The sequence below is a fragment of the Haliotis rubra genome, unplaced genomic scaffold, assembly GCF_003918875.1.
Source record: "Haliotis rubra isolate DU_JTF1 unplaced genomic scaffold, ASM391887v1 Scf965, whole genome shotgun sequence".
NCBI classification, from domain to species: domain Eukaryota; kingdom Metazoa; phylum Mollusca; class Gastropoda; order Lepetellida; family Haliotidae; genus Haliotis; species Haliotis rubra.
Window position 1 is genome coordinate 139,091 of NW_025767707.1, and position 27,644 is coordinate 166,734.

At 39.1% G+C, this 27,644-nt stretch overlaps 1 protein-coding gene across 1 annotated transcript; it reads left to right on the forward strand.

Annotated features, from left to right (window-relative positions):
- The first annotated feature begins 4,799 nt into the window (after window positions 1-4,799).
- LOC124265183 (glycine N-acyltransferase-like protein 3) lies at window positions 4,800-21,336 on the forward strand. The gene is made up of 5 exons (XM_046699973.1): window positions 4,800-4,879; window positions 8,179-8,295; window positions 17,306-17,408; window positions 19,347-19,464; window positions 20,566-21,336. The coding sequence occupies exons 1-5, from the start codon at window positions 4,805-4,807 to the stop codon at window positions 20,966-20,968; spliced, it is 816 nt and encodes a 271-aa protein (XP_046555929.1). The 5' UTR covers window positions 4,800-4,804; the 3' UTR covers window positions 20,969-21,336.
- The last annotated feature ends 6,308 nt before the right edge of the window (window positions 21,337-27,644 follow it).

The following is a 27,644-nucleotide window of genomic DNA, read 5'->3' on the forward strand; positions in this document are numbered from 1 at the left end:
AATAAAATATCAATGAAATTACTTAGTCTATGTGTAGATCACGCTGGGCCTGCAATTATAGGTCGGAGTTTCAAATCTCCCGGGTGTTCCATCTCAACATAGCTGCTTTTAGCACTTTCACAATGTCTTATGATCTCCTTACTTTTATGAATTTTGGGTAAGCCATAGAAATTGCTCGATTTGCAGTCAAAATGTGTTATATAATTTAATTCCTTTGATGTCAGCTCTTCTGAGTACTGACTGGTTAGGTTCTTTAATTTCGAAGTACACTGTCTGACTCTTTTTCACTGCACGGGACATAAGTACCTTCGTCCAGGAGTAAGTCCATTGCCATGTGTTTGTAGTTCGTTGAATCCATTATCACTGTTGCTCCGCCTTTGTCAGCTTCTTTTATTATGATGTTCGGATCATTGGCCAAAGAGTTTAAAGAATCTCTCTGTTTGCTGGTTATATTAGAGTGTTTCTTGCTTGCGTTAGGGAATTATTGGATAACTGTTTATTTGATCCACAAAAGTATCCAAATGTTTGTTTTGTCCCTTTTGGCGCACCAAAACTTTTATTTCTAACTAGGATTCTCCCCATTTTCACACTCGAAAACGTATTCCTGATTTTGGAGTTTTCTGCAGAATTCAGTTAAGTCTTCTTTCACTTCATTGCAGTTACTTGATTTTGGGGTAGGTGTAAATTTGAGTCCCTTATTTAATATTGTAATTTCATCTTCTGTTAAAGGGCGCCTGGACAAGTTAAATATCTTTATGTCTACTGTCTTTGGTTTTTCATTTTCCTTCTTTTCTTCACATTCCAAATGTTGAATAAAAAAGGATTTTCAGAGTTGTAGTATCTGTGGTTTTGTGAGGGGAATACATCAGTTTTACCTTGATTTCGCGGCACTGGATTCTGATTTGTGTATTCCTCCTGGTGTGTTTTCTGCTGGTATGGAACTCCAGACTGGAAGTGAACATTACTGTTATTTGTCAGTATCCTTCCATTCTTGGTCTTGCTTCCGATAAATGTAACTGATCTGGATTTCAGTTCAGATATATGTTCCAGAACATAAAAACAAATATGTGAATCTTAGAACAAGAGAAAAAACTGAAATCAATGCTGAAATCTAGAAAAATAATAAATAGCAAAAGACAAAATCAGAATCTTAAAAAGAAACTAACAAAAGCCAAATTTATTTCAAAGAAACAGAATTTATCAAATCCTACTGTGTCTAGATGCAACAGAGGTAACTGTGGAACGTGTCGACATATTGTTGAAGGACACTCTGTAACTTTCACGAGACACGGAGAATTCTATGTAAAACAGAATTTTGACTGCTCTTGCAAAAACATAATATATGTCATAACATGCACAGGCTGTAATGAACAGTATATTGGTCAATCAGAAAATTTAAGAGCCCGGGTTCGTGTCCACAAACAACAAATAAAGTGTCCTGAAACCCGATGTATCCCACTGAGTGAACATCTAGATGTCTGTGCGAAAGGAAACGATGTTAAATTTACAATATTTCCTTTTTATCAAGTTCAAAATTCGGACAAAGTAAAACGAATTTTAAAAGAACACTACTTCATAGACAAGTACAAACCAATGTTAAACTATTGCAAGCTGTGACCTTGTCGCTCTAGAATGTTGTCCCTATTATGACGTCACAATATATATGTAATGACGTCATACTGTAACCGCTACAATCTCCCTGAAGAGTAAAGAACGAAACATGTTGGAGAAAAAGGCATTCTGTTTTTATTTATCTATGCAATATATATATATATATATATATATAATATAGGAGTGAGGCGTAAAGCAACATCCAACGATTATACATTTCGCTGAACCAATGGTGACTGGTGGATTTGGCATGATTTGGCAATATTTACATTGACCGGACATAATACAAATTACATGTAACAGAACTGCAAAGTTAGAAACACAATCGTTCCCTAAAATGGTATGAGGAGCGAGCACCAGAGAGCATGTTATTTGACAGGGTTGTTTTCTTATAGGCATATCCTCATGCCTGTCCGCAAGAGCCCATCTCAAATTTAAGGAAGGATGAAAAATATGTGGATGAACAACTTCTTTATTACAGTGAGAGCAAAATGAACAGCCGAGTGCTGGGTTAAACAGCAAAGTAGAAATGAATTCCTAAAACATTAGAAACTTACAACAAATTCATTATTTAGATTTGCGGTCATTCTCGACCGTGGAAGATACTGCAGTGTAATATTTTTACGGCAATATTGCACTTGTGTAATACCCCTAGACGTATGACGTCATAATGGTTTACAGTTATGACGTCACAATGTTAATACCTCTGTCACAATGGTATTAGACCTTGCTTGACTCGTGAATAGCTGAGAGTCATCACACTTCGTAGGCAGTGTCTATCAGTTTATGTTGGAGTGTAATAAACAGAATACTAAACTCGCTTCCGTGAAATACCATTTTTATTAAACTCGTGAAAGATTAGGCATCAAATCATTAACTCGTTTAATAAAAATGGTATTACACGGAAGCGAGTTTAGTATCCTTTATTTATTTAGGTGGTAAGAGCAGAACATATTCGTCATGAGACATGGAACAGATTTAGCTCACGTTAACACAATCAAGAACAGTTGTAAAGGGTTGATTGACCGATGTCCAGTATTTTACCTATCACGACACACATGAGTTCATGATCAGATATACTTTTAAGCAATCGAAACGATGTATTGGAACATTTTATCAAGATCAGGCCAGATTCGAACCATTTGAATAAATACCTTTAACACGAGTAGTGTGGTGCGGGTTTTCCCAATGAATGAGGCGAATCGCTGCCACTCAGTTTCCCACTATGGTCTTGTGTTGAAGTTGTAGTAAGAGTGAGTGAGTTTGGTTTTACGCCGCTTTTAGCAATATTCCAGCAATATCTGGGCGGGGGACACCAGAAATGGGCTTCACACATTGTACCCATGTTTGGAATCGAACCCGGATCTTCGGTGTGAGGAGCGAACGCTTCAACCACTGGGCCACCCCGTCCGCCCCCGTAGTGAGAGAGGTGGAGTGAGACAAGGTAAACTGATGTGAGTATAAGACATGGTGTTGCGTTAATCATTGTATGAATGTGTGCCACATGAATGTGATGTCCCGGTCGTCCGACCCCTCACTCCTTGACCCTAGACGGATTTACATCTCTCTCAGCACAACATGGAACGGCAATACGCGTGGGTAACTGGGGGCGTCCTCACTGTGCCCGCTGCCTTTGTTTCAAGGTGTGAAGCTGCTATGTATAAGAGAAGGTTCCAACTTGCATTGTAAATAGTGCACTACCGATGCTTGTCACTGATTGCGGTTATTGGGGGGTGGGTCGGGGTTGTTTTTTTGCTTTTTTGGGGGGTTGTTTTTTGTTGGGTTTTTTGGTGTGTTTTTATATCATAGACAGACTTTAAAGCTACATTCACATTGTAACACATGTTATAATTGGGATCACTTGACTAACTTCTATGAACCTACTGATACCTCGTGTCTCAAAGGCCTACTGGCCGGGTGGTGTAAATTTTAAATTGTCCTGTCTGTATGTACATATGTCTGTATACTGTGTGACACGTAAATAAAATATTTACTTACTTGGGGGGATTAACAAGGGATTAAGTACAGCCTGTTCTGAAATGTATTGTACCACAGCATATAACATTTACACATGATACATGAAACAACGTACATGATACTCGAATTTACATAACCATTTCACTTATACACCAACAATGCATATAACATTCACACATGATACGTGATACCTTTAAACTATAATACATGAAACATTATAGTCCATTTCACCTATACACAACATACATCTTCCAAAGCATTCACCCAAACATCATCAATGTCTCCAAGTCTTACAAGACGAGACTGTTGTGTGGTCCACTGACGCCCGAATACATAACGACAATATAAGAGCGTTACATCCTTTCCACAGTCATAATTATCATATCTGCCTAAAGCAGAATCCACCGTACGTAGGTAGCCCGTGCTTGTCGTAAGAGGCGACTTACAGGATCAGGTGGTCAGGCTCGCTGACTTGATTGACATGTCATCGTATCCAAGTTGCGTAGATCGATGCTCATGCTGTTGATCACCGGATTGTCTGGTCCAAGTTCCATTATTACAGACCGCTGCCATATAGCTGGAATATTGCTGAGTGCGCCGTTAAACAACAACCAATCCAAACCAAATGTCTGGGTAAAGGGAGATAACTATATCCGTTTGCTTCGTCTGCTGTGAGATGTGCTGACTGGGTGAAGCTACAGACATGAGTTGAGTTGAGTTGGGCTTTACGTCACATCGGCATTATTCCAGCCATATAGTGACGAGAACAAGTCTGCATTAATAAGCATTGTAAGTACAGAGTCAAAATGAGTTTGATTTCAAAAACATATATTCATTACATTGTCATTGAAAAACAGAAAAACGTAATAGCACTAAATTTAAAGGCAGGCAATTTGTTAGTCACATTACACAGGGATAATATACAACGTTATATAGTCTCCCTGCATTACACAGTTACAGTTTAACGTACATATTAAGTTACCTCAGGTAGAGACATGAACCATTCCCGACCTGTATGAAATAATGTCGGCAAGATAAGTTCTTTGCCAACCATCCCCTCGAGGTATATGGTGTGGTGCACCCTGTATGTAAGTCTTTGCACACAGGGGCTTTGATAAACGCGCTTATAAGTATTATACAAATACAAACTGAAACCTAACGTGGGCGTTAAAACGAGACAGCCCGTTATACAAACACACTGCGCATGTCAATAATAATGGCGGTCACACTCACAGAGGCTCAGCTCGTACACGTTGTGCAGAAACTAAAGACATCTCACAGATGGATCAAGGTAAGGCTGTATGAGGTGATCCAGCTGAACAGAAGATGGTAGCTCTTTAAAAATATTCTATCCCTAATGAGTGCCGCGTTATAACTGTGACATATAGATGAGCTGTGACGTGGTTCTGTGTAGGATAAAGCACGACTCCGAGGTTATGGTTGGGAAAGTAAGACCCGAGACCGGAGGGTGGAGAGAAGTAAGACCGAGAGCGCGTAGCGTAGCGCTCGAGGTCTTACTTCTCTCCACCCGATGGTCAATGATGGATAATTAGATGATCATGTAATGAAGCTACATAACAGTAACTGAAGCGCTAGCAAAATCAATTGAATGACAGTAGGCCTAACTATAAATAGATAATTCAACCCTAGTTTTTGGTCGGCCCGGTGACTGTGAGGTAGAGCGTCCGCTTATGAATCTGAAATATACGGTTCTAATCCTGCTAGGGAAAACATTTGCACATTTAAGTTGATCTTTGACGATATTTTTCAATTGATTTCAAACACTAACATATCATCTGAATTTGAATGTTGATGTTAATATAGAGTTAGGAAAAAGTAAAACCGGGAAATAGGTCGTATTTATTTACGAAAAGTAAAACCTGGGAGCAATCAAAAACCTCAAATGCGGCGGGAAAAGAAGCCATGTCTAATATATAGTGAGAAGCAACCTTCAGGTTTATATGCATCATGAAAGTCAGGTCGACGACACCTGGGGCTGGAATGACAGAGTTAACTCTCTGAAGGCTCCATAGATATAACCTGTGTGCTGTGCCCAGTTTATTCAGAGACCATATAATAGAATATTTGAGAGTGACGTTATGAAAACTGCATACCTTCAACGGCGTTACAACTTCAAATTACATACTGTAAAAGTTCAATGATTTCGCTAACTGACTATGTAAATATTGTAACACATCACGTTGTCGATCTCGGCAAAGTACATAAGCGATTTTTTAACAGAGCTATCTCGTTTACATTGCTCTTTGGGTCATTTGAGCGTTTAGTTTGGTTGTAAATTTCCAGTAATATACAATACGAAATCACATGAAAGCTCGTTTGATTCCATGGCGAAAATGAAATATCCTGTGGGATATCAGCCAGCAAACTCGATTAAAAAATATCTACTTGGCGCCATTTGGCCCTTGAAGTAGTTAAACTACAACGTGGTCCTTTGAATATCATGTCGGAAAATTCATATTAATGGAAACGCTGTAATATGTGAACATAATCTAATCACAGAAATATATTAAATATATTTATCATCTAATGGAGAGTGTTATCGGTGCAATAAAGCAATGTAATAAACTCGGTATCCAAATCTGACAACTATGCAAATTATGTCAATCCACGAACTACTTTCACAAAACTCCCCACACGATATGCGAATCCTAAAACGTTTAACATGAATTGATGACGTCTTCGCGAGTTTCCATTGCGTGGACGACTTTGTAAACAAACATGGCTGCCCCCATTCTCAAAATTGGTGATTCTGTAAGAATTGATGACAGAGGTTCTGGAGTCGTTACTGCAGTAATTGACTTTGGAAAATATGAAACGGAGTACTTCGTTCAAGTTAAAGGTACGGATTATGAGGCACCAACGAGGTACCAACCAAGGGTTTCGATCTATCGACCACAATACAGAAGACAAATCGATTCCGTCAGGTATCAGAAATTGATATTGATGAGGTCATTACCCGCGATGAAAGGCTCGCATAATACAATTGCCATTCCTAATATAATTATGATATTCATGATACGGAAACACACTAGGATAACAATCTCTATTTCCAATCATTACATACCGCGCATTGATGATGCTTTAATACTAAAAATATGGCGGAAGTCATACTCTTAAAATCAAATCATATGAAATATATTTACTATCATCACTCACACACACACACACATATATATATATACACTAACTCGCATTGATGATGCTTCAATACTACAAATATGGCGGAAAATTATTTTAAAAAGGTGTTTTTTGTCATGCTCCCTTAAAAAAGAATTGAAATACTGTTGTTTGATAGAAAGGGTTCTTATTTATTCTAGGTATGTCTTAAATACACGTATCACCATATTTATTATCAATAACAAGAAACTATGTAAAAATATAGTATTATAATATATATATATTGCATTGTTCAGACACAAACGAATGAAGAGTGGTAAATAAATAATACATGAATACATCTTGTAGATGTACAACCTAAAATTTGTTATTATTGACTATGTTATCATTGAGTCTTTGAAGGCCATTTAGAAGTGATACACATAAAGACAAGAATTGTATGGATGTCAACTTCTCTATTGTGATGGGTCACGACGTGTCGAAGTATGTTCTTACTCCTTCATCAGGTGAATGTAGCAATTAGAAACAGACAGCTATATATGTACATTTTGAAACAACAACATTATAAAAAAGGAAGCCAGTAGTTAATTGGTGGATGGACAAGTGGAAGCCAGGGATTGTTAATCCAGGCATGATTGATAAGAAAGACAAATAAAAGCCAGGGGGAGGGGGTGGGGTATAATTAGCACTAACTGGGTGGATGGACAAAAGGAAGCCAGGGATTGTTAATCCAGGCGTAGTTGATGAGGTAACAACAGTGGCATATAACAGGGTGGTAAGAAAACAAATGGAAGCCAGGCCTAATAGTAATAAATACAAGTACAAAGAGACCAGCAGTGATGGTAAATTAAATTAATAAGTCCCAAGCGCTAGGCAAATATGTTCCCTAGTCACGAGTGATTGCTGGTTGGCTTCTTCTGATGTCTATGGCCTCTTGCAATTTTCTTTGCCACCAGTTGTTGTTGTTGACAGATAGGGCTTCTTTGGTGGCTTCCCATACGATGGCGTGGTCCTGGTTCTTGTTGATGTGTTCAGAAACAGCAGATTTGAGGTCGATTTTGTTGACGGAGATATAGCGAACGATACCTGTGAGTCTAAACTCTTGAACAGAAGTATATAATGGCCATTTGCTCAAGCCAAGAGGCCGTTTTCTCTAGCAGCAGTGGCCGTTTTCTCGTGAGCGGTGGCCTTTATCTCGATTTTTGGGGCCGTTTTCGCTGGGGTCCGTTTTCACTTATACCCCGAGGACCCACCATGGCTACCTGAATACATATTTCTGCAGCACACATTCTGGAATGTTATATGAAAATTAGAGTTCCGCAACTGAGGACTGATGGATGTTGTAATTGGTAGAAGGGAGATAATGGGATTTCTTTATGAACTATATTATCTCCCTCAGTGCGACAACAAACAACAAAGAAAGAAACAAAACAGTCCTGGTTATCTTTTCAGGTTGCGGGGGATATAGAAGCCACTCTGGAACACCGTATACGCGATCAAGAGTTCCTAGTTGACAGGTGGCCGGATTACAGAGCGATGGTCGTCCAGGCGAAACAGAATGATATAGAGGTATTTTTTCATGGGCGTGACCTGAATTATGTGTATAAATTAAACGCGGGGCATCAACACGGCGCAACACAGTAACATGTCTTCATTAACGTGGAAAACAAATAAAATTTACATTCAAAAAGTTAAATACAGTACTCACAAAATGAACAGTATGACAACCTACAAAACACCTGTTTTTACTACTGTGCGATTACACATTTTACGGACAGAATTTGAACACGATCTCTCCACACTAATGGGGCGGTGGAGTAGCCTAGTGGTTAAAGCGCCGAAGACGTGGGTTCGATTCCCCACAATATGTTAAGCCCATTTCTGGTGTCCCCCGCCATGATGATGCTTGAATATTGCTAAGCGGCGTAAAACTCACTCACTCACTCAGTTAAACCAGGTAGGTGCGTAGGCACCTCGCATAATTGCGATGAACCTTGTGACAAAATGTGCGGATTTCAGTGTAAAATGAAATTAATACTTAACGACTAACGTCTTTCAAAATTAAGTAGACGAATTATGACATGTTGCTAACCATTTCTTTAAAAAAGCAGACATGCATGTGCTTTAGATTATGTTAATTATGATTCGCATGGACTTTTCAGTATAGTGTTGCATATAAACTAGAAAACAGCATTGATTCAAATATTAATATTGAATAACAGTGTCAGAAAGTTGTTTCATGATGCCTTTGTACGAAACAGTGTTAGCACTACCATTGTCGGAGTCCCATGTTCAGGTATGGGATTTTCGATCGCCTTGGCACTAGGTGCCATTGTACAAAATTGCCTTAGGGCTACCATTGTCGGAGTTCTATGTTAAGGTATTTTTTTTCATTGTGCTCCATCAGAGGATTTACACAGACACTCTGTGCATTGGGGGGATTCCGTTTGTGATATTTGTATATTCTGTACTCTTGATTGGACTGACCAGTATTGTTTCATGGAGCAGCTGTGTTTACGGTCAGTGTTCCACTGATAGACACATATAAAAATAGTAAGGCAACTACCAGCATATCCTGTTATAAAATGATTTTGTAAATAATGAATTTACTTACCATTGATGTAACATATCATCCGAAAAATCCCTGCTCCTGTCGTTACATGTTCACAAAACTGACCCGTCTGGGATTTTGTTTGCACGGAAAGTCCGCTGATCTCGTGCTTTCTGTTATCATTATGTAATGGCAACAGTTACGATGCTTTTCTATTATTGTTCGTACAAGCCTTGAGAATTTACGTTTGCGATCTTGACTTAAAAGCTAAACCAGCTCAGACTGGTTTTACTACTTGACAGTTTATTGCATCGTCAGCCTTACTAGTATACACTTCCCTATTTACTGCACATTACTTCTCTTCCCTCCTTTCTTTTCTTATCCACTGTATGAAAATTGTCTATTTCAACCCCCAGTATTTCAAGCCCCTAAACAGTATTTTAATATTTTCCATTATGACTTATGGAAAATTATTTTATGTTGAATTTGCGTTGTATATTTGTTTCCTGTGTTTTGAATATACACACATTGAGCTTGTAAAGGTGAAACTTGTTATCTTGATGAAATGGAAGCAGCAACCTGAGCGTATTTCACATGCTTTGACAAATAACCCCGTCTGTCCTCAAATTGATCTGTTTATATTCATATTTGACGATGCCGGTTGATATCTCGACATACCGACAGACAATTGGGTTTTTTAAAATGATTTTACAGTTAAATTCCTATGCAAAATTTAAAAACTTCATATGCCATAATGACGTTATGTTTATACAATCCACAAGTGCAGCTGATTATATTATTAATTCTTCTATGCTGTGGTGATGTGCATCCAAATCCAGGCCCACTTGCTTATCCTGACTTAAAAATAGTTCATCTTAATGTGCGTAGCTTAAGAGAAAAAGTTGCTTTAATCCAGGCAGAATTAAGTGACTATGATGTTATATGTTTAACAGAAACATGGTTGAATGTCACAATTGATAACAATAATATTCTTATCCCTGGTTACCACGCCCCTTTTAGGAAGGATAGACCATCAAAAGGTGGAGGTGTTGCTATGTATGTGAGAGAGAACCTGCATGTTACACATGCTGATAAGTTGTCTCCCTTAGGTTTAGACTGACTGACTGAGTTTAGTTTTACGCCGCTTTTAGCAATATTCCAGCAATATCACGGCGGGGGACACCAGAAATGGACTTAACACATTGTGCCCATGTGGGGAATCGAACCCGGGTCTTCGGCGTGACGAGCCAACGCTTTAACCACTAGGCTACCCCACCGCCCCCGTTAGGTTTAGAAGCGATCTGGGTTAAAGTTATGTGTAAAAATAAGAGCTGTTTGATTGGAAATGTTTACAGAGCAGATAAAAGTGATCTTTATTGGGAACTAGTCCTCCAATCAATTGGTAATGGCATTGACATGGGCATAGATACTATTATTGCTGGTGACTTTAACATCAATATACATAACCAGACTAATAACATGATTGACAATCTTCTTGATACATATGATTTACACCAACTAATCACAGGACCAACAAGGATCACCCAAACGACTAGTACGTTAATTGATTTAATCTTTGTTTCAAGCCCTAATTGTATTCGCACTTCGGGTGTGCTTGATCCTTTTTGCAGTGATCATTGTCCAGTTTTTGTCTCTGTTGGGGGCTCTGATTCCGATGATACGTCGGTATACGTTATTGTTGATAATCATGTTGTTACTGCCGCTTCCTTAAATAATGACCTAAACAGGATCTCTCCTGAAATATGGCAGGTTATCTTTAATCCTGGTAAGACTGAAGCTGTTTTATTCACTCGCAGAAATACCGGTAATCAATTTCCAATTCCTACGCTTAAAATGCATGGAGTAGACATTACTGAAGTCGGCTACCATAAACACATAGGAGTAACCTTGCAATCAGACTATAAATGGAACTCCCACATTGGTGAATTAGTTAAAAAGGTTCGTCCTTTGGTAAATTGTCTACGTAGTTTTAAATATAGATTATCTAGAAAATCATTAGAGCAAATGTACAAGTCATATATATTACCAACGTTCGATTACTGTTCGCACCTTTGGGTTAACTGTACTAAAGAACCAGAAAAACTTGTCGAAAATCTACATTAAGACGCACTGCGGACGATTTGCGGGAGAATTAGAGGAACAAGTCATGATTTAATATATAAGGAAACTAACTCTATGCCCCTAGTTTACCGCGCCGTCGACAAATTAGCAAGTTATCATTAGTTTACAAAATGGTTCATCATATGACACCAGTTTATTTAACTGATCTACTGCAAACCAACTGTGACGAAAATGCTCGCAGACCCTCACCACATATAATGGCCTGTAAAAAAAACCTGATACCACAATCTGAAAGTATCACAGGCCTTTTCATAAGCCCAAGACATCATACTAACTGAAAATAGTGTCAAACAAAATCAGTACGGGGGAGGCTACGAAATTATAAAATTAAACGAGACTTACCTGTAAGTTGAAGTTTGATAATAATTCCACCGACCTATGGAGTACTGAGGGATCACATGAGATGTGCGCATGCGCAATTGCTTCAGTTTTTAAAGTAAAATATGATTTTAACCAATAATCCCAGGGATGGGAAGGGTGGGCATGTGATCCCTCAGTACTCCATAGGTCGGTGGAATTATTATCAAACTTCAACTTACAGGTAAGTCTCGTTTAATTTTATAATTCCACCTCCCTATTCCGTACTTCGGAATCCCATGAGATGTTTAGAGAAAATCATATTTTCAACATAATCCACAACAAAACACAAGATCACTGCTGTCCAAAATTTACTAGGTCAACATGGCACTACTAAAACATATCATCACAACACTGACTGATCAATTGAAAAAGACAAATAAACAACCCATGTTGTCATTATGCAATAAATCAAACAAGGTAATAAGTGTTTCTGTGGTGAGACTTAACCTTAAGGGTTATCATTCTGAGCCATTAACAATAAAGTCTCTCCGAATTGTCCATTGTCAGATATAGGCTTATCATAGAACTGCCTGAACACACATTGGTTGCTCCAACCAGCAGTCCTCAAAATAGTGGCGAGTGGCACATTGGCAGCTGCAGCTGCGCTTGTTGAGGCTGATCTCACACTGTGAGGCTTAAACATTGCCAGGTTTATTCCTGCAGCAGCAAGAACACCTCGAATCCATCGGGAAATAGTGTCTTTGCTCACTCGTTTGTGAGGCTTTTGTACTGCAATAAACAAAGCAGTTTCATCTCCTCTGAGGTCTTTAGTCACATGAACATAGTCTTTGAGCAACTTAACAACACATAATCTATTGTCTGAAAATCCAGGGATGGTTATCTCCCCTTGATGGTGTCCAGGTCTTGTTTGCTTTAATAAATCTCCAAATCTAATCCTAATACTATTGTCTACAATATCTACATTTCTACAGTCTATCAAATAGAGGGATTGAACACGTTGTCCTGACAATAATAACAGTAACATAGCCAACTTAGTAGTAAGCTCTTTCAAATCTGAGTCAGATTGTGCTTTAAGATATTACAAAACAACAGATACATTCCATGTGACGTTATATCTGGGGAGGCTAGGCCTTAAATTGAATATTCCCTTCATAAATCGTATGACAAGGTGATGCTGTCCAAATTGCACATTATCTACTTTTACTACAGATGATAACGCAGACCGTGCTGAATTTATAGCAGAATAACTCAGTCCTTTCTGATAAAGAAGCTCCAAAAAACTCAAACCATCATTTAAAGATGGTGAAATGGAATTAATACCCCTTTCACAACAAAATTGCATCCACCTTCGCAGATATGTCCTATACTGTTTCTTGGTGGTACCTTTCCATGAATGCAAGATGATGTCTGCAGCAGAGCCCTGAATTCCTTGACCTTGCAGGACTTCCCGGACAAGCGGAAGGCCGCCAGTTTCAACTTGCCTTGTTGAAGTAGTGGGTGTACTCTCAGTGGTAGATGGCCGAGTGTCAGGAGGTGCTTGGACTTGGGCAGCAATCGAGGACAGTCGACTGACAATTCTAGAAGCGAATTGAACCAGCTCTGTGTTGACCATAGAGGTGCTATCATGAGAGCTTCTGCTGCCTCCATCTTGATTTTCTGAACTACTCGTCCAATCACACTGAATGGGCAGAAAACATAATTATAACAGGTTGCCCATGATAATGTGAAAGCATCTATTGCTTCTGCCCCTGGATCTGGGGACCATGATACATATCTCTCCACCTGATTATTTAGCCTTGATGCAAATAAGTCTCTTTCAGGCGCACCAAATACTTTAGCTAATGTCCCAAACACATCAGTATCTAACTTCCATTCAGTATCATCCCTTGTATTCCTAGAAAACCAATCAGCCTCAGAGTTATCAACACCAGGTACGTGTGCTGCACTTAACCATATGTTACTCTCCTTACACCATAACCACATCTGCCTCGTAATATCATTACAAGTCTGTTTACATCCACCCATATTATTGGTATATGCCACTGCTCTGGTATTGTCCAGCATAAGTCTAATATGGGTGTTGCAGAAGGTTTTGCACAGAGATTGGAGTGTAAGCCAGGCGGCATAAATTTCCAAATAATTAATGTGTCTCTCACTTTCCATAGCTGACCACGGCCCACCTGTTTTATCGTTGCCACACACTCCCCAGCCTCTCTTTTTGAAGCATCAGACTGCACTACAACATCAGGTTGTGGAATGGTAATAGGCTGGGGCATTTCCCTGTTTGGTCTATCCACCACTGCAGATCTGATTTACATGCCTCATCTATCTGCACAATTGCTTCATAATTGCCATTACACCCTGACAAACTCTTGTTTTTTAAATTCTCAATTCTCTTAAAGAAAATAGGTGCATGTTTCATGCCATATCCACTGGCATTGAGCTGCCCCACTAAAGACGCAAGCTCTCGGATTGACACACTTTCCTTATTCATCACATTCTTGCAACTGTGGGCAATTTTCTCCCCTTTCTCTTTTGTTAAGTTTACAGTCATGGTCTGACTGTTTATAACAAAACCAAGGTAGGTAATCACTTTACTTGGTGTGAGCACAGATTTTTCTGGATGAATGGTGAAACCTAATCTGTCAAGTAATCGAACAGTTTGAGTGACATTGTCTGCACAGTGCTTTTTTATCTTCCCCAACCAGTATTGAATCATCAATATAAGCACTATTGGAAAAACCCTGCTTCCTCATTGTAGAGAAAACAGGTTTCAAGATTTTTGTAAATGTTCGAGGGGCTGAAGATAGTCCATTAGGCATACATGTGAATTGGTATAGTTGTTGATTCCAGTAGAACCGCAGGTATTTTTGATCACTAGGCCTGATCGGTATTGAAAAATAAGCATCTTTCAGGTCAATTGATGCAAAGTAGCAATCCTGCCGAACAAGATATAAGGCAGATTTGAAAGTATCCATCTTAAAGTGGTGTGCATCCACGATACCATTAAGTGACTGCAAGTTCAGGATAACCCTCAAGGAATTGTCTTTCTTAACCCTTGTGAAAATGTTGGAGATATATTCCCCACGTTCATGGAAACACTCAACAATGATACCCTTGGCTAACATTTCATTGATCTCACAGTCTACTTGGTGCCATTCCTGTTCATTAAACAAGATAGGTTTGGGTACATAATGTTGAACTGGCAACTCAAGGAAGTCAATACTAACTCCTGCCACACTAGATAAAACCCAGCAATCAGATGTCACACTGTACCAATGATGCACAAACTGCTTAGTTTTGCCTGCAGTGAAATTCTGTGGCACATTAGATAGACTGTGTAATAAGTCTCTCACCTCTGCACTATTGTCACTGTCTAGTGTTTCCGCTATTTCCTGAAGTTGTCCTCCCCTGGGACGTCGGTTTAAAAAAAACCATGTTGGTTTCCTCTGCCCCTGGAGCTCTTAACTTTGTTGGGGAAACCCTTTCCTGTTCTGGTGGGTGGTGTCTGTTGCCTGTAGGGGTCAAATCTCTGATTTCCCCTATATCTGTGGCGACTAGGTTGCCATGATGTGCCTTGGCCAAGTTTGCACCCAAGCTGACTGGCATCAGAAATGTCTTTGATGCGTTTTCCAAGTTCATCCCCGAACAGATATGTTCCTGAATTCTTCCCTGGCATAGCAAAACACAGTTTTTTGTAGGGGCCTTTGAGATCAGGTTTAAACCCTTCGCGTCTCTTGGTATTTAGATCGCCATGAGCCCCTGCAAGGAGTCTTATTGAATCAGTAGCTTTCATGAGTGTGTCTTTAATGTCCACTTCTGATTTTGTGACTATGGCACTCATGAGTGCATCTGTTAATTGGATTAAGGGAATCATGGCTTTCACCATTAAGCCCTGGGTCTGTTGGGCCCTCAAGTCTCTAGTCCTCGTAGCCGGTTTGGCCTGTTGCCATATTTCTTCATTGGCCTTTGGGACCCTCAATGCCTCACAATTCTTAGGTCTCTTGTATCTCCCCATCACCTCTTTCAATTTTCACATGTGCGGGCTCTTAGTCATACCCTCATTCACTGATTTGGCCAAGTCCTCTCTCAACGATTCCGAAGTATCGTCGTCTTCTCCAAAGAACTCATGAAAATCAGCCATAAGAGTTATGATATTGTCGTCCTCGGGGTTTTCTTTGGTTTCGCACAGGTTTGATTGAAGGGAATCAAAACAATCCGACTCAGAATCGTCTCCAACAAGCCCTTCGTCGTCACTGTATACATCACGGGCGCCGCTATGTTGGTTATCCCCGGAAGTTGCATCCGCCCCACTTCGGGAATCTCCGGTGCCATCTCCACTCCCCGAAGTTGAAGCCACGATCTGTGAACTTCGGGTCTGCTCGGTACCACCCGAAACCCCTTGCTGAGAAATAACTTTCCCAAGTTAGAAATAGCCGATCCGATGATTTTCTCCATAGAAGCACACTGAGCTCTTTCACTGGCCATCATGAATTCCATACAGTGCTCCCATGAGAAAGACGGCTGTCTATCAGTCTGATGGTCCATGGCATCTGTGGCTTCAACCCTGTCACTGACCTTCGACCCCTGAGGTTGTCCAGTCCCCGAGGGACTAGAAAGTTGTGCACAGTTTGACATACCTAGATCAGGAGTGGTTGGGTTGATCAAAGTTCCTCTGATATTGTCCACAATCTCAAAAATACTCTGTCGAGAAGTATTTTCCAAGTCAGTGCTTAGTCCCTTGTCTGACCCCAGGGGAGCCGCCATGACAGGGATGACCACGACCAGGGGCCGTCTCGGTCAAAAACCAAAAGAGTCAATTTTCACCACGGACACTGCGTGTCTACCCCAAAAGACTCGAGATTAATCACCACTGGGACTACACTCGTAGTTCCCACAATTCTTCTTCCAAACAAACCTCTTATCTCAAGCGCTGAGAGATAAAATATGAGGGTGACGTAAATTCTTCTGAACTAAAGCAAAAACGCGAGCGTACTGAAGCAATTGCGCATGCGCACATCTCATGGGATTCCAAAGTACGGAATAGGGAGGTGGAATCCTATTTCTAGGCCCCTTTTGAGATTCTCCACCTGGACTACTATGTCCCCTCCAGTCAGACGGAAAACAGATATTTAGAATGCTCTATTAACACTGACACATTTAGAACAAAAATACTCATTCAAGTGGAATATCAGTAAACTGGTCCGACGTTTATGATGCGTTAGGGCTTTCGTTTCATTATTGAGAGTCGCGGCGAATAGTTGCAACATTGCTGATACGGCGCTTAGCAATATTTACTCACTCGCTCATTATTGAGAGATTTCTTTGTGAACTGAGGGGTTTCGTTAAAAAGAAATCTGAAAGACTAGTAACATAATGGTAATGTGTAAGACATTTAAAATTCGGAGTTGATTTTTTAATTATTTCTCACAATACAACGGTTTTGGTATATTTACACACAAAAACAACATAATATAACACATGACAAAGTCACTGATACTTCCTGTTGGATAAATGGCAAGATGTAGATGTCAGTGGAATTAACGTACATGTCCGCTCTGACAGTTGAAGTATCTGCGGCCGATTGTGGACCTTTACGCCACTGACGTCGACGCGTTGAGAGACCTGCTAGAGCAACTGGACTGGACCAAGGAAAAACGGTTTGAATGTAAGGGATACAGTCTCTCTGTTAATTAAAGGATGTTGCTGCACACAAGTCACTGACTTCCAGTGAAGGCATTCCCTGCTAAACATGATAGTGGCTCGCAGTTAAGCGGTTTACCCAAAACAGAAACACCGGATCAAAGTTCTAACACTCAAACTTACCTTTTCACATTTCATTTTCATTTTCAATCTCCAAAGTCAATCGAAGTTGGTTACTTTACGATTGGAGTGACGGTTTATGTCCAAAGTCCACTCAGGTGGTCATGGGGCTGGTGTTTGCATTTGCAAGACAAGACGTTTTCATTGCAGTATAACTATTGAAAGTTGAGCCCGAATGAGATTTAATATGGAACGGCGATGCATAGAACTCGTTCTGATCAAGATTTGTCCTGTTCATGTGGGCCAAGCAAAACTATTTATACCTTGATATACAAACAATGTTTTTAACACTGAAACCGAAATAATCGGTCACCAAAGCGTAGTCATCTGCCTTGTCTTCTAGTCCTGAAAAGGGGCGGTGAGGTAGCCTTGTAGTTAATGCGTTCGCTCGTCACGCTGAAGACCCGGGTTCGATTCCCTACTTGGGTTAAATGTGTGAAGCCCATTTATGGTGTCCCCTGTCGTGATATTTCTGGAATATTGCTAAAAGCGGCGTAAAGCTAACTCACTCACTCACTCCAGTCGTGAAAAGTATCACCACACTGATGTCTCTTGAGTAAGGGAGAATTGACATGGGGACCAGCTCAGGATTTTGTCTCTGTGCACTGAAACACATATATTTAATGAAACTTAACGTCAGGGACATTTTCTCCTTTGTTGTGTGGCCCTATGGTTGTTTTAACTACTTAACACGGGTAACGGATGATACCCTTCAATTTACAGACCAGTATCACTGACGAGCAGCATTTGCTAAACTATGGCGTGCCTGATAACTGCCTGGTTGCTTTGGTACTTGAAAACCCACAATAAAATTACTAATTTTAAGTGTGCTTGCGGAAGAACAGAATTACCATGTAACTTAGTTCGTTTACACTATTTTGTTTTATAAATGCGATCACAGATCAACGACATGCAGTCGCCATTATTGTGTATGTGACACTTCATGTCTTTTCTCTCAGATGTAATCTTTTCTTACCTTAAATTCTTCCTCTCATATGTAATCCTTTCTCACACATGTGATCATTTCTCTCTCATGCAATCCTGTATTTCTTTGAATTCTTCCTCTCATGTGTAATCCTTCTTCACATGTAATCCTTATTCTCACATGTAATCCTTTCTCCCACGTGCAATCCTTTGTTTCCTTGAATTCTTCATCTCACATGTAATCCTTCTTCACACTTAATCCTTATTCTCACATGTAATCCTTTCTCCCACATGCAATCCTTTGTTTCCTTGAATTCTTCCTCTCACAAATAATCCTTCCTCACACGTAATCCTTTCTCTCACATGCAATTTTTCTTCTCACATGCAATCCTTCCTCTAATTCGTAATCCTGTCTCGCACATGTAATCCTTTTACACACATGTAATCCTTTTCTCTCACATATAATCCTTTGTTCCCTTGAATTCTTCCTGTTATATGTAATCCTTCCTCTCATATGTAATCCTTCCTCACACGTAATCCTTTCTCTCACATGCAATCCTTCTTCTCACATGCAATCCTTCCTCTAATTCGTAATCCTGTCTCGCACATGTAATCCTTTTACACACATGTAATCCTTTTCTCTCACATATAATCCTTTGTTCCCTTGAATTCTTCCTGTTATATGTAATCCTTCCTCTCATATGTAATCCTTTCTCTCACATGTAATCCTGTTCTCTCACATGTAATCCTGTATTTCCTTGAATCCTTCCTGTCACATGTAATCCTTTCTCTCACATGCAATCCTTCCTCTCAATGTAATCCTTTCCCACACATATGATCCTTTCCCTAACTGTTTCAGGTGTCGACAGTACCCTAACGCCAGTTTTGACAGAAGTAGCTCAACTTCACAGGACTCTCACAAGGGAGATATATGACTGTGTCTACCTGATTGTCACGCAAGATACACTGAAGCTCCGGTACATTTATACCATAGATCATTTAGACTCAGAACACATATCGTTACCTTGGTTTTGCATATAAATAAAACGTATTAAAACGTGTTGACAACATCTTGACATAGTAAACGATCATGTCTTTAAATGACATTTAGAAGTGATGACATAAGAAAGAGAATTTTTTGGATGTCAACTTCTTCACTATGGGGAACACAGCGTTTTGGAGTATATACTTACTTCTTCATCATTCATTCCATTATATACTTATTCCTTCATCATTCATTCAAGTGTATACTTACTCCTTCATCATTCATTCAAGTATATACTTACTCCTTCAACATTCATTCAATTATATACTTACTCCATCATTCATTCAAGTATAAACTTACTCCTTCATCATTCATTCAAGTACATACTTACTCCTTCATCATTCATTCAAGTATATACTTCTTCATCATTCATTCATTCAAGTATATACTTACTCCTTCATCATTCATTCAAGTATATACTTACTCCATCATTCATTCAAGTATATACTTACTCCTTCATCATTCATTCAAGTATAAACTTACTCCTTCATCATTCTTTCAAGTATATACTTACTCCATCATTCATTCAAGTATATACTTACTCCATCATTCATTCAAGTATATACTTACTCCATCATTCATTCAAGTATATACTTACTCCATCATTCATTCAAGTATATACTTACTCCATCATTCATTCAAGTATATACTTACTCCATCATTCATTCAAGTATATACTTCCTTCATCATTCATTCAAGTATATACTTGCTCCTTCATCATTCATTCAAGTATATACTTACTCCTTCATCAATCATTCAAGTATATACTTACTCCTTCATCATTCATTCAAGTATATACTTACTCCTTCATCATTCATTCAAGTATATACTTACTCCTTCATCATTCATTCAAGTATATACTCTGAAATTGCGTTTCTCATGATAAAGGAAACATCCAAAAAGCTCTCTTCCTTATTGTAAACAATGTTCATGTCTTCAATTTGACGTTTTACGGATAAATTGGTCGATATTATATAAGGTAATGTCTTCAATATGTTTACATATCTTAAATTGATTATTATTGTTCACAAAGGCCTGTTCCTGAGGGATGTGTCATGTCCAACCTGGAGGCCGATCATACTGCTCTGGTAGATTCCACGTGGGACTTACGCAATGGAGACTTGTCTAAGGATTACATTAGGCATCTGATAACCACACTTCCTTCCACCTGTTTATACAATCAGGAGGGGGAGGTGATGGGATACGCCCTTACCTATCACTACGGGTGTCTGGGGGTACTGTACGTGCCCCAAAACCACAGAGGGAAGGGGTACGGAAAGGTCGCCATGTCTCATCTCGTTCAGAAGCATCTGGAAAAGAGGAAGGAGGTGCTTGTCATGATACAGCGTGAAAATATACCATCTATAAAGATGCACGAAGGTATTGGATTCCAGGTTATTCCGGATATGAGATATGACTGGATATTTTGTGAATAATGCTAGACTTATCAATGGTCGTTTAACTGGATATATACTACTACCCAGATGCTGTCGGTTACCATATGTGCTTGGTGGACGGAATAAAGTCATAGCAAACAAAGTCATGGAAATCAAGTCAAAGGAAAAATAACTATTATAAAACATCCTGTTCTCCAGTTGTTTATACTGTATTTTATATATTTCACTTTCATCATCAATAATAAAAACATCCTGTTCTCAAGTTATTTGCAAAAAAATAATTCAACAACAACTGTTATAAAAACATCGTGGTATCTATTTACTTTGTTGATACTATTTCACTTTCAAGTTAAATATTCCTTTCGGTGTGATGCTGTAAGCAATTGGATCTAGTCAAAACAGGAGAAATGAACATATTATTATTAATTTTGTTTAATTCTTAAAGGATTATGGATTAAAAGTCACAAGTCACATGATAGTTTGTTTAATTTGCTTTGAGCTTGACGATATCACACCGATTAATAAACTCATGGAATTTTGGTTAATTCTTTTACTCAAATGGATTCCTTCCAGCAGCTAATAATAAGACACGAGCTGGACTGGGAGTTCAGTTATCCAAGATGGACATACTGTCCACAAGTAAGGGAGGTTTGAAAGTGAGTTTAAAGGATATTTGTATTCGAAGCATTCCTCAACGAATAAGAAAATCTGGTGGAAGTGCACCAGGCGATCCAGCACAAAATGCAGAGGCAGCTTAATTACCAATCTTGACAAAGAGTGTTCTTAGCTAGGTATTGCACACAATCATGCACCAGACAACAACCAAGTAGCCCTAACCAAAATTCGCAATGCCATGAGAGACCAAGCTGCCAAAACCAGAGACAAACCAGGCCAGATTTTTGCCAAGACGGTCCTGTCCTGCAACCCTGAAGTTCGTGCCATGCTTCCAACGGCTGAAACATGCAAAAGAACCCTAAGAAACCAACGTCCAACTCCACCTGCCCCGCTTCACTGTAGAGACCTAGGTACCCTGCCAGATGAATTTGCTACAACCGGTCCTGAAGGTGAGCAGTTCCTTCTGTATGACAACGGTCCTAACCACCCGAACAGACTCATTGCCTTTGCCACCACACAGAACCTGAAGCTGCTGGCTGAAGCTGATACCCTCTTTATGGATGGCAATTTTGCCATGGCACCAAATATCTTCTCCCAGATATTCTGAATCAGAGTCCCGTTCCGAGACACCGCCGTTACAGCCGTCTATGCCCTTCTTCCCAACAAGACCAGAGCAGCCTATGAAGAACTCCTGCAAGCTGTGGCGGACAGGTGTGCGGAACCCAGTCTGGAACTGAATGTAGAGACTGTTGTTACAGACTTTGAAGACTCTGTTCGTCGTGCGATTGTGGCTGTGTTTGGGCATGACGTTCAGTCACATGGTTGTTTCGTGGAGTCTTCATCTTGCAAATTTTTACATGGAAGATGCTGACTTTCGTTTACTCTGTGGTATATTAGATGGGTTAGCTTTCCTTCCTATTGACGATCTTCAAGGGGGGATTGATTATGTCAGATCCAAATTGTGCCGGAAGAACATCCTGAAATTGAAGAAGTTCTTGAGTACTTAGACCGTACCTATGTATCCAGTTCAGCGTCATGGCAGCGGTCTTTCTCTCAGTGTCAGGAGAGTTCCACCGCTCTTCCCCCTGCTGTGTGGAATGTTCACATTTTCCAAAGAACCAAGGACAAATAATATATGTGAAGGCTGGAACAATAAGTTCTTTAGCCTCGTGGGACACCAACATCCTTCCATCAGGCGTACAATCGAATGGTTCAAAAAACAACATGCAACAGTAGCAACAATGATTGTGCAAGATGTTATGGGCAACCTTCCAACAAATCGAAAAAGAACAAGTCACATCAAGAAATCTTTGTTTGGACAGAGTGGCTGGCTGTAAGACTGTGACTCAAACTCTTCACGGCATTGGCTGGAACGTTTGGTTAAAGATCACATATACTCTAGGGGGGTACAAATACACAAATCACTACTTGGTATTGTTATAAATGAAACCCCGTCATTATAACCACTTATTTCGATCTTTAATTGACTTAAATCGACCTGACGGAAAACTTGTGACTTGCTTGATAACGGTGTTAGAATCTACACTGAAACGTCGCACTCACTGCAATAAAGAAGTTGACTATCCATACAAATCAGTTTTCCTTCATCTTCACAACTTCTAAAATTCCTCTCAAAGAAATTAAATCGACCTTTTGACAACAGTGCACAATTCTCACCCGCGAACGAAATTTCAACCAATCAGAGCGGCGCGTCTCTGTGACGTCATATGAGGAATAGATTTGAGGGCCGATGCAGAATTCATGTACATTTCAGGGGGTAAATCATCTTGTTTACAGGTTTGTATAAACCTGAAATCGTGACAACTGTTGTGAAAAATGAAAGCTATATCTTCTCACAACCTACTGTCATTTAATTTTGTCTACTGTTTTCATAGACGATTCTGACTGAATCGCTTGGTTTCGTTAGGCCTTATTTGTTCGAGCCAGATGCTAGCGATAGTGAAAACGATGATCAGCCTCGCTCATCACGTTACGGTTAATTTCTTCAACCTAAACAGTGCGACATTAAGAAGGGTGGATGCCCATCAGATGCAGTTATTTGAAAATATCCCCGGTAGTTCTTGTCTGATTGTAATAAAGTATCAAAGCAGTGTGGACTATTTCAGGCTTTCAAATGCCTGGATGGTATAATCAGGGATAATCTGCAATGTAATATAGTCTCCCTGGTATAATGACTGATCCAAATTGATCCCATTTCTGTGGGTTTTTTTACCTCGATATTTAATCATGTCATGTAAAAATATGACGTCTATGACGTATGATATTAAAATGGACATTTGATTTATTTGAATCTGTAAACTAAACAACCCTACTTTGCCATTGCTAGAAGAATCTAAAAAAATTACTTTGGTAAACAGGTACATACAGTATTATCACACAGCAAATGCTTATATGTATTTCTTATACAACAATGAAGTTCTGTTCGTATTCTCAAAACAGTGTCGGCCCATAAGTTTTCACATGCAATTAAAATTGTATGCAATACAGCAATTAATACTCCCTTGTTGTAACCCGTGTTAGGTGGTATGAACCTACACATGTTATTTGTCATCATTCACTTGATGGTCAGTTAATGAATTTATAACAGGTATAATTAGCGGTAACACCACTTAGATTACCCGACAAAGGTTCCCATTTGGTATTTCTTGTGTCTGGAGTAAATACTCAACATTATAAACATCGATCAAAGGATTAACCGATAACACGATGATTGATTAATTACTTTTATCTTGCACAGCGGATTTGTCAAGAGGTAGTGTTTATGTATGTAGATTTACTAATCTATACTGAATACACTCTGTCGTGTCTGTGTCTGTAAAAACAACATCCTTCTTTCAAAGGATTAACCGCTCATTATTGGCTAACTAAATTACGTTTGTTTAAAGAATGGCGGACATTATGCAATTAGTTGCCAGGTGTGCGATCATGGGTGACCAATGAGACTATACACCAATGTGAAATACCTGAAACGATATATCACTTTTTCGTATATTAGACTGTTAAAAGACACACCACTTGGAACAGCTGTAGAAGAATGGCATATCACTCGTTTTGTGGACATTGATGGATACATTCCTCGAACAAGGTAATAGCCTGACATCATTCCTGTAACTTTAATCTGTTTTAATTTTAATATTTGCATTTTGTTTTTTATTCATTTGTCGTAGCATTCAACAGAATCATTGTTTTCACCGTGAAGTGTAATGAGACAGACAACATACACTAGGGCATGTGTTCGAATTATGATTCACACTGGCAAACTATAAAATGTCTAAATATTATAGTCCTGTTATAAATTCACTGTAAGTATCAGCAGATCGCCTGCTTTTTATTAAGTTTCATAATGCACACAAGTATGATAATAAACTTATTAGGATTATAAGACCAAATATAAAGAAGTACAAAGACTAGTATCTACATACTAGACGTACACTGACTAGTATCTACGTACTGGTGAGTGGACGTTAACCACGTGAATGTAGGAAGAATTTATCGCGCAGTATTGTCACTTCGACCCCTTCCTCGATTCCATGGAAGAAATCGTTATGTTACAAGTTGTGTCATGCAAAATCGTTTTGGTCATGATTCAAATACATATGTAACTACGAGTAGAAAGTATTTTTGATTTTCTAACTTGATGAAAACAAACCATAATCTTATTAATTCTAACAGACTTTTAGCCCGTGACTTCACGATTTTCAAAAATGGCGGCGCCCTCTCAGGAACATCCGCCAGTCTGAGGATAAATGCTATTTAGGTTCGTTTTCACCGAGTTACAAAATCAAAACTACTTTCTACTGATAGTAAAATATGTATTTGATTGATGGCCAAAAGGATTTTGCATGACATAGCTTATAACATAGCAATTTCTCTCGTGGAAGCGAAGTGAGTGTCAAAATAATACTACTTTATAATATTATTGTTACTTCGACCACAACCTGGCTTCCGAGGAAGAAATCGTTATGTTACAAGTTGTGTCATGGAAAATCTTTATGGTCATCAATCATATACATATTTTACTACAACTAGTAAGTAGTTTTGATTCTTTAACTGCTGTGAAGCGATCTGAACACAAGTAAAATATCGTTCCAGGCTTCCACAACGCTCGCTTCGCACTCACAAACATAACCCATTTAGCACGAACTATTGGGTCCTGTGGAAATCTGTGCATGGTGACACCATCGCCCGACCCCTTGGAGCAATTGACGACAAAGCAACGATTCGGCATGTCTTCGTTGATGTCGAGAAATCATCAAAATGATGAGCTTGCTACACACTTTATATACAACTAACTGAAAATCCTTCCTCATATGACGTCACTGCAGTGCTCTGGCGACAGCATTACGTAACCTGTCTGTGGTTTCGTTGGCGGGCGAGAGTGAAGCAGGCGACTTTTTGGCAACTTTTAATCGCTCGGTATTTATTAACCACAAGTTTTGTAAGAATGACTTTGGTTTTCCGCGTAAGACTAACGACAAATCTTTCATGTGTAAGGGTTAAAAGAGCAAAAAAAAACAAAGTTTATTTGTTCTTTAAATAAAATATGCTAGGACAACTGACTGATGTAGTGCTGTTGCAGATGATTGTGTTATGGTGATAGTGCATTTTATGATGTCATGTATTTTACTTGAATGATAACATTAATTTTATGTCAGGTTCAAATGTGGTAGTGTTGTTGATGATAATATTGTTATGACTTCTTAAATAAATACTTTATCAATCCTGACCTTTTTTGAGTTTATGACTATTTTTCCTACCCAAATCTATGAGTTTTTTTCCTACGACTTTTTTTGAAGAAAGTAGTCCCGTCATGACATTAGAGGTCATCACCATGGAGTAGCCAATCATACACCTGGAGCACGTGATTAGTAATAATAAGACAAAATGATCTTGAAGTCTTTATAAATGGATATAACAGCCATACTGAGTTACAGAATGCATATTTCAAGTTGTTTTTTAACATACAAAAAGCTGTAGACATCGATACGAAATCAGCCAGCATGATCAGCGCAATAATACAACCCAATCCCCGCCCATTCCATTATGAACCAAACAGGAAACAGTAAATCATATGCCGTGGAATAACTTGCAGTTTGCTGATGTATTCATTCATATGATGTGTTAATTTCTGGGATTTCTCAAATTGTTCAAATTGCGTGTTTGCAGTGTATGCATTAATTTTGAAAAGTCACTGGATAGGAGGGCTAGTTAAAGCTTACATGCAACGCAAAACACAACTTTTCAGATTCTGATACCTTTCGGTATAGACTTACAGTAACAAATTATCCAAAATGCAAATTCAGCCTATAAAGTGAATAATAGCGCGATGAAAAAAACCCCACGAAATCGGAGTTCAAACGATTCACTAAATTCACCCCAGCTGGGGTGAAAAGAGGTTTCAACAGCTGTGTTGAGCTCATAGCGCATGTGCAGTGAATAAGTTCGCGCAGCTTTAAGCGGGATGCCCGAATTATAAGGTTGTGAGCAGGAGTAGTCGAATCTTGGTTGTGTACACAAACAACAAATAGTAAATAATTTACTCGTTACATAAAAGAACCTTGTAAAGGATCTAGATCTACTCAGCTATGTGTTAACCAGTGAGACGTTCGACATTTCAAGACGGAAAACCTTCGCTGGTGGTGGGTACTCGGGGTAGGCTTTGATGTGAGCAATTTTTCTAATGTTTTGCTGATATTTCACAGGCGCGAGCTTTTTGTATGTTATGACAGTAGAATACCGATTTAACTGTTTATATAATTTCATTTGGCTATTTCACCACACGTTCTTCTTACCGATTGAGTCACTGTCTCAGTTTGATACTTAAAAGCAATGTCATTATTTAGCATTGTCAGAATTTCTAACTGTGATATAGATATGCTTCTGTCACAGACAAACTCAATTTCTGTTATATTGACACATATGTGTCTGCCTGCCTGTCTGCTAATGACAATATGCAATACACAACTTCGATGACTGACCACATGCAATTTGAACTTAACACCTATCAGGCTATACACCATAAACAAAACGCATTGATTTATGGCTCGTGCACCCGAGTTCTGTCTCTGTCACACTATGT

Excerpts from the sequence above, each read along its gene's own strand:
- LOC124265183 (XM_046699973.1), top strand. The coding sequence starts at position 4,805 with ATGGCGGTCACACTCACAGAGGCTCAGCTCGTACACGTTGTGCAGAAA. Across the intron at positions 8,296-17,305 it reads CGAAACAGAATGATATAGAG|TTGAAGTATCTGCGGCCGAT; the intron begins GTATTTTTTCAT and ends CCGCTCTGACAG. Across the intron at positions 17,409-19,346 it reads CAAGGAAAAACGGTTTGAAT|GTGTCGACAGTACCCTAACG; the intron begins GTAAGGGATACA and ends TAACTGTTTCAG.